Raw genomic sequence first — 8,396 nt, 5'->3', positions numbered from 1 at the left:
TGAAAGAAAATAGCCCCCCAAAGGAGTGGTACTATAAGTGGGTGTGACTTTGTTAGAGTTGGAGTGGCATTGTTGGAGGAAGTATATCACTATGGGAGTGGGCTTTGAAGTCTCCTATGATCAAGCTACTCCCATTGAGAGTCTACTTCCTGTTGCCTTCTGATCAAGATGTCGCTAGCACCAGTTCACCTGCATGCTGCCATAGCCCACCATACCGATAATGGACTGAACCTCTGAAACTGTAACCAAGCCACCACAACTGAATGTTTTCCTTTATAGGAGTTGTCATGGTCATGGTCTTTCTCCACAACAATATAAGCCCTAACTATGACTTATAGTTAGCCAATGAAACAGTATAAAGTGTCTCAGAAGTACATCCCAGTGACAGATGGCTGGCCCAGAGTGTTTTCTTAGCAGGCCCTGGAGTTTATCTCTAATATAAAACAGATCCAAAATCAAAGTGCATAGGACTTTTTAGAAAGCACTTTATTTCCCCCAAATTTATTCAAAGAGCAAAAATAAGAGCCACCAGCATAGTCTCTGAGCTCAGACATTGTATAGTTCTGTGGTGACCGAAGCAGCAGGAAGACATACTGCAGGCTGCAGTCATTGCTACTTTCTCTACCTTTGAGACTTCTGTAACAGTAAAGCAGAATCCTAAACCACATCCCAGAAAAGAACTTCAGAAGTGTATTACGTAGAGCTAAGGGGAAATACATGCTTTGGATCTGTGTAAGGACAAATATACATATTTGATTTTAAGGTATTTTAAGTTGCATTGATCAAGGGATACAATTTGCAACAAGGTTTGACGATTAAGCAAAGGTCAAACTTAAATTGTTTAAAATTAAATAAAAAGTATGATAAATGGTAGAATTATTTCTCTTATCTTAAAGACTTGCAAATGTTGTATATCGTAGCATGGTTCATGAAGTGCATCATTTAGATTTAAGGATGAGAAAGGGATACTGATACAGTTAAAATCAAGGCTGCAGACAATGTGGCTCTAAGTAAGCATTGGGGGGGTTGTTTTGTGTTTGTTTTTTGAGGTTTCACACATTGTACTTAATCAAGGAAATAACCATGAAGAAAGTATGATAAGAAATACAGCTGGCATTATCATCCAGTGTATGGTCTTATACTAGAATCATAGAAAGTATTCATTATTAATACATCCATTCAACATGAGGAACCTAGAGTTCAGATAGGCTAAGGAAGTGGCCCAAGACCACTTAGCTAGGCACTGGTGACTTTGGACTCATGCCTGGGCTCGTTTGATTCTTTGTTATTTTTTTTTTCAGAAACAGGGTTTCTATATGAAATAGTTCTTGCTGTCCTGGAACTTGCTTTGTAGACAGGTTGGCCTCAAACTCACAGAAATCCTCCTGCCTCTGCCTCCCTAGTGCTGGAATTAAAGGTGCATGCCACCATGCGTGACAGTTCAGTTGATTCTAAAACTAGCTTCTTCACCATGACATTTACCCTCTTTTCCAGGAAGACAGGCTCCAGAGAGAAGAAGCAATCTCTACTTTTATTAGCCTCGGTGGGAAGAACAGAATTCCTTTTCGCTCAGCATGATCATGTTTTTCTACTGTGGATCCAGAAGCCCTAAAGAATTTACTGTGGCTTTCTGTCCCTGTTGCTAAGAAATATCGCATCAGGCACAGATTGCTCCTCTTTTCAATTCTGCTCTGCTTTTCCTTGCTTTTCCTTAGCAACCATGCCCGATGGCAGGGGTTTTCAAACAGAAGCAAATCCTCAGCCTATAAAATGTCGGAAAGAGCTGTTGTGGGGTGGAATGCGCAGAGATCCACCTGCTGGCCATTGTTCCTCCTCACTGTGTCCTCTGCCCTCCCTCTGCCTTAGAAGCCATGAGCTCTCCGCTTCGCAAGCAGTGTCCTTAAACCAGACCTGAGCTCATGGGATTTTATGAGGCTGTTTAGCTTTTCTGACTAAATCAAAGAGATCAAAACAGCTCAAGGAAAGTTCCAGCTTAAACCAGACTGCACTCAACCTCACTCCGGCCTCAGATAAAAGCCAAATAAAAATGATAAAGCAGAAGGTTCCCCTTCCCATGAGGGAACTGGTTGAGGCTACTGACTCCCTCCATCTTCAAAGTCTGGACTCCAGACTTTAGGGAGAAGCTGAAAAAAAATCTCCATTTGGACCTCCTTAATAAAATATTTTGCTTAGAAAATTTAGTTCTTCAGTTCCAGATAACTGATTCGAAGGGGCATTGTTGAGAAATCTGAAATGGAGATTGAACCAAGTGCCTTTTGCAGCATGGGCCCTGCTGCTGGGGCAGAACTTGTTCTAGAAGATTCAAGCCATTTCTTGGTTGCCCTTCTATGAGTTTCTGTAATGCCTTGCTCTGAAGATGAGGATCATGGCATCTAGCACCCTATAGGTGCAAAATTGGACTGTTGGGGTCCTTGCAGCATCCTCAAGGAGCCTAACTAGCCTATACAGACCATGTACGTCCATCTTGAAGCTCAGAGTTAGCAATATCTGGGTGACAGTGACTTTCTTTTAAGCACTGATCTGTTAGATTCATCCATGCAGATGCCCACAGTTGCTTTTGTTAAGTTGGAGGGACAAGATGAGGTTTACTTTATCTCCCCATTCTGGTAGATGTATCATATTTGTGTGACCCGGGTTCTTGCCACATGATGACCCAGAAGCCCCTGCCATCAGTCTCCCCCATCCATGACATACTTTCTCTTCTTCAACAACCCATAGTGTAAAGAATAATAAAATTATGCTGTTTTTGGATGCCACTAGCTTGCATTCTAAGTATTTTCTTTTCGTCTCGGGTCTATTTTTGCCATCCACTATCTCATTTAAACTTCCAAACAATCTGGAGGTTAGCATTATCATTCAGCTACAAGACCCCGAAACTTAGCCTTGAGTAAAAACACACACGGCAGCCAATTTTTCTACTTCAGTTAAGAGGGGACGAAAGAACTTGGACGGGCAGACTCCATGCTCCTCTGACATATAGGCAGATTCTTGTCCAGATGAGTGGCTATTCACCCTCTGATTTAGACTTCCAGCTCTGTCCTGGTTTCAGCTGCCCACATGACTTCCAAAGAGCTTTTTAACATTCACTTTGGCATTTTACTTTTGCAATTTTAAAATGTTCCATCCTACCCCCGCCTCCAAAATCTTTCCCATTCTTTACATACATAGGAGGCGTGGCTGGGCATTTCATACTGTGCATAGCCTCACATAAGCACTGGTTGGTTATCGGGTGGTGTATTAGTGGAGTGTGTGTGTGGTGGGGGTGGAGCAGAAACAGCAGGTTCCCCGCAGATCGAGCAAGCAGTCTTGATGCTCCTGTAGTGCTGGAGTTCTGAAACCAAATTCACATCTCTCTACAGTTGGGGATGTTTGACAGCAGCCTGGTGGGCTGACTCACGTTGGCCCTCACTCTGCAACACACACTCCCCTTTCTGACCTTTACAAGCTAAAAGAAATGAACGTGCTTCAAGAGGGCTGGAAATTCTCACTGTTTGAACGATGCCTATCTCTACCGTAGCAAAAACAAAACGAAAGGTAACAAAGCCCATCTTTCTTCTTTTATTTTATTCTTTTATTCTTCTCTCATACATTACATCCTGACTGAAGTTTCCCCTCTCTCCACTCTTCCCAGTCCTCCTGGCACCTTCCCTCTCCCCTAGACCTACCCCTCCTCAATTTCCCTTCAAAAAAGAACAGGCCTCCCAGGGATATCAACTGAACATGGCATAACAAGTTACAATAAGACTGGGAACAAAATCTCATATTCAGGCTGGATGAGGCAACCCAGTAGGAGGAAAAGGGTTCCAAGAACAGGTTAAAAAAAAAGTCAGAGACACCCCTACTCCCACATAGCTGAGCAAGTGTCCCTGAGGCACTATGAAGCACCTTTTGGGTATATGCCCAAGAGTGGTATAACTAGTCTTGAAGTAGATTCATTCTCAATTTTCTGAGGAACCACCATATCAATATTCATAGTGGCTGTACAACTTTGGACTCCCATCAGCAATGGAGGAGTGTTCCTCTTGTTCCACACCCTTGCCCGCATTAGCTATCACTTGTGTTTTTGATCTTAGCAGTTCTGACAGTTGTAAGATGGAATCTCAATGTACTTTTGATTTGCATTTTCCTGATGGTTGAATAATTTCTTTGTTTCTCAGCCATTTAAGAATCCTCTATTGTGTTCCCTGTTTAGATCTGTATCCCATATTTAATTAAATTATTTGGTTTGTTGATGTCTAATTTCTTGAGTTCTTTATATATTTTGAATATTAGCTTTCTGTTGCATGTGGGGTTGGTAACAATCTTTTCCCATTTTTTAAAGGCTTCAAATGTATTTTAATAAGGTGATGCTGCATTACTGCTCCATTTCTCAGAAAAATTTCAAATATCAGGAACAAATCAAACAATCACCAATAAAAAATACACAGTGTAACTACCTAAGATAGGCAAGGCTAAGAGCTACTGTCAGACCTTCAACACACAGCAACCCTGTTCCCAAGATTGTACCAGACCTATCAAGAAAAGCTGTGAACAGCAATATCAGACAGAAAAGGGCATTCATTCTTGAGTAGTCCTTACCCAAGAAAAACATGGAGGCAAGTTAACACAAGACTTTTTCTTTTTTTAAAGATATACTAAAATGAAAACCTCTAAGAGAAAATGTCTTCCTTAGGACACGAAGGGGTTATATATGAGATATAACAGAACCGCATGTGGACATTTGTCTGAATTCTCACCTGGGAGTGAATGGAGGAATTGGGCTAGGTCATTGAAGGCTGTTTAGGTTTTGTGGTATATATGTGGCAGTGTCTCTGGGGTTGGGGGAATAAAGATGAAACAGTAATTAAATCATGATGAATGAAGGAGGGAGGGATGGAAGAAGAAAGCAAGAAAGGAAAGAAGGAAACAGGAATGATCAAGATTAATGGAGCTCTATGAGTTCACTTTGCTATGGTTCAAGGCCCTCAACAATCAACACATTTCAGGAATGCACCAGACAGACTTGAGAAAGCAATATACCACAGACTTTGATTTGTTAAATAACACCCCTCCCTTGCCCTCTGCCTCCAAGCATACTCCCTAGAGTATTACAGGCAGGGAAGACCTATCTATTGGGAAGAACCCCTAACACTTTTCCAGGGTAGAATTCTGGCTAGTCCAAAAAGAACCTTTCTTTTAAGGGTTGCGGGAAACTAGACACTGCAACTTTTATTTAGTATCGGCAGTGTTTATTTGGAGCAAATTCAGCTCCAGGGGCTGGACGGTTGAAGGCCGGAGGATTTCCACCAATTGCTCCAATTCCTTCCATTGTAGCAGCTTGGCCGAAATGTTCAGTTGTTGGTGGGGTCAATCCCAAAGTTCCATCTGGCATCATAGTGGCAGGTCCTGGAGGAGCTGGGGTACCAGTTGGCACAGGAGCAGGGGGCATGGCACCTCTACTGTTTATGCCCATAGCACCTCCCATAGCTCATCCGTATCTCTTGTTCTTTCACATCAGAGAAGGTTCCTTTGAATCCTTCCTGCGGTCGCTGCATCATTTCTTCTCGTTGCCGCCGCATATCTTCCTCACGGCGCCTGCGTTCCTCCTCCTGCCTGAGCTCTAGCTGCTTTCGGTTCTGAACCTCTTGGTTATGCAGCTCCTCCCTTCTCCGAAGCTCTTCTTGACGCCTCATCAAATCCTGCCTCATTAGCATAACCTGGTGCTCATGGCGTGCTGCCCCCATCTCCATCTCCAGCTTCTCACGAGCATCCTTGACGTTGCGGTCCACTTGATCCTGCTATTGCTTCTCCATCTCAATGAGTGCCTTCCAGCGCATGGCATACTCATACTCAAAGGACCCCAGCTGTGCAGTTCTCGCTCCTTGTGAAATTGCTGGTTTTTTATAACCAGCTTTTCTGGAAGTCCCTCCTCATCTTCTAACTGGTCCATAGGTTCCACAGTCACAGGCCGAGGAAATGTGGTTAGCAAGAAGGAGCCTTTACTGCATCTGTCCAGAGCTTTCCGAGCAGCTGGCTTCCCCGAGAACTCAACAATGCCTCACCCCGAGGGCCTTCCTCGGTCATCTACAATGACCACAGCCCTCTCCACCTGGCCAGACACAGAAAAGGCTTCTTCCAGCAGTTGGTTGGACACATACTGAGGAAGGTTGCGGACTGTAAGGGATGCACTATGATAGGCAGAGCGCACACGTAGCTGCTTTCCACGGAGTGGCATATTATCCAACTCCACTTTGGCAATTTCCGCTAGGGTTCGTGTTTCCAAGCGAATAAAGCCAAAGCCTTTATCCTTAGGAATGAAAACCTCGCCTGCTTTCCCATATTTCTCAAAAAGCTTCCTCATTTCCTCCTCAGTGATGTCAGGAGGAAGATTGCCCACAAAGAGACGGCTTCGGTGGGTGAAAGTCTTCCCTCATGGTTTCCTAAAGTTCTTCAGGTCAATGGGTAAACCTTCATTCTGGCTGCTGGCCTGCTGTCCATTTGCAGGTATTGTGGGGGTGGTTGCTGTCGCTGCTGCTGGTGCTGCTGGTGGTGATGTTGATAGTGCTTCCTTGGAGTATGGTTCTGCTTCTCCAAGTTAAAGGTTTTATTGCTCTGCATGTTTGCACCCTTGACTTCGATTTGAGCACAGCAAAGTGTCTGTCTCCCATTCCTCTCTAACCCCGACTTCCTCTGCCCACAGTTCTTTGCTCAGAGTAACAGTAATGCTGCACGGCCTCCACCGTTCTGAGGAGAGAGCGCGCGACCCTCTTTTCCCATTTTGTAGGCTGCTGTTTCAGCTTCTTCACAGTATCCTTTGCCTTACAGAAGCTTTTCAGTTTCATGAGATTCCATTTACTAAGTGTTGATTTTATTGCCCGTGCTGCTGATATTCTGCTCAGGAAGTTGTCTCCTGCCCCAATGTAGTCAAGGCTATTCCCCACATTCTCTTCTAGCATGTTCAGTATATCTGAATTTCTGTTGAGGTCTTTTATCCACTTGGACTTGAGGTTTGTGTATGGTGATAGGTATGGATTTATTTGCATTCTTCTGCATGCTGACATCCAGTTAGATCATCACCACTTATTAGTTGTGTTCTTTTTCCATTGTGTATTTCTAGCTTCTTTCTTAAAAATCAGGTGTCCATAGATGCGTGGATTTTCATCTGGGTCTTCAGTTTGATTGCCTTGATTCACCTGAATAAAGACCATCTTAAAACTTCCAAATAGAAGTCCACGTGAGCCTCCTACTCCATCCAAGATGAAATGTTGATAGACAATCTGAATGAAAATCAGTGGTTCAAATACACACAAAAGACACGGAAGCAGGAGGAGATTGCTTGGGAAGAAGGGTTTCGCTGGAAGCAGTAGGAGGATGGAAGAGGTCAATGGGGCAAAAATAAAAGTCATTATGCACATGCATGAAACTCATCCAGAAAATAAACAAAAAGTTCCAAGTGAGGGACTAGGGAGATGACTCAGCTATTAAGAGCTTTGATTGATCTTTCAAGGATACCAGGTTTGAGTCTCAGCACCTGTTCTAGGGGTGGGATCTGCTACCTTCTGGCCTCCGTGGGCACTGCATGCACTTGGTGCAGACACAACTTGCAAGTAAAACATCCATTCACATAAAATAAGAATAAATAAATCTAAAGAGAAAAAGTTCCAAGTGGGAATGTCATTTGCAGATGCAATGGAAGTTTACTTCCATTTAAACATTGTTTTCATTCTCGAGAGCAGTGTTGTAAGTGAATAGTGAAAGGTGAAATCAGTAGAAAGGTGAAATACTGAAGGTGAAATCAGTCCTGCAAAGCGCTAATTACAATAAACAGGGGTTTCTCCCATGTAGACCATAAATGATGGCCTTTTTCTAACAAAATGTCCACAGTTAACATCAGTGATTGAAGTAATTAGTTAGTCTGATCTCTGTCTTTGCCTGATCCCTCCCAGTGTTAGGGTGAGCCTGTGCTACCATGCCTGGCTTTTGCATGGATACTGGGCATCTGAACTCTCTTGTTTTCATGCTTGGATGGCAATCATTTTATCCAATCCCAGTTTAATGGTAATATATTAAAATAGCATGTCACTATGGTTCTTTGGTAAAAAATAGACCAGCGGTGATTCTAGAAAATAAACACAGAAATGGCATTTTCGTGAGCATTCTTTCTTTTTTTCCCTTTTTAAAATTTTTTATTTATTTATTTAAAATTTTCACATCCTCCCATTTCGCTCCCCCCTCCCCACCCTCCCCCTCCCTCTCCAGTCCTAAGAGAAGTCAGGGTGCCCTGCCCTGTGGGAAGTCCAGGGTCCTCCCCACTCCATCCAGGTCTAGGAAGGTGAGCATCCAAACAGACTAGGCTCCCACAAAGCCAGTACATGCAGTAGAATCAAAATCCAGTG

General features: G+C 43.3%; 1 protein-coding gene and 1 pseudogene across 1 annotated transcript in view; one reads left to right on the top strand and one right to left on the bottom strand.

The window, feature by feature from the left end:
• Vgll1 (vestigial like family member 1) overlaps positions 1-2,758 on the top strand; it is a 20,672-nt gene extending 17,914 nt beyond the window's left edge. The window contains exon 5 of the mRNA XM_050159688.1: positions 1,495-2,758. Within this exon, the coding sequence (XP_050015645.1) occupies positions 1,495-1,538 (44 nt within the window). The 3' untranslated portion in view covers positions 1,539-2,758. The remainder of the gene's footprint in view (positions 1-1,494) is intronic.
• Positions 2,759-4,921: 2,163 nt separating this feature from the next.
• LOC126512124 (non-POU domain-containing octamer-binding protein-like) lies at positions 4,922-6,661 on the bottom strand (annotated as a pseudogene).
• Between the last annotated feature and the right edge of the window lie 1,735 nt (positions 6,662-8,396).

The sequence above is a fragment of the Alexandromys fortis genome, unplaced genomic scaffold (genome assembly GCF_014885135.2).
Source record: "Alexandromys fortis isolate MF-2015 unplaced genomic scaffold, M_Fortis_MF-2015_v1.1 scaffold_95, whole genome shotgun sequence".
Classification (NCBI taxonomy): domain Eukaryota; kingdom Metazoa; phylum Chordata; class Mammalia; order Rodentia; family Cricetidae; genus Alexandromys; species Alexandromys fortis.
The sequence above is the reverse complement of the archived record's forward strand: the minus strand, read 5'-3'. Positions and strand labels throughout refer to the sequence as shown.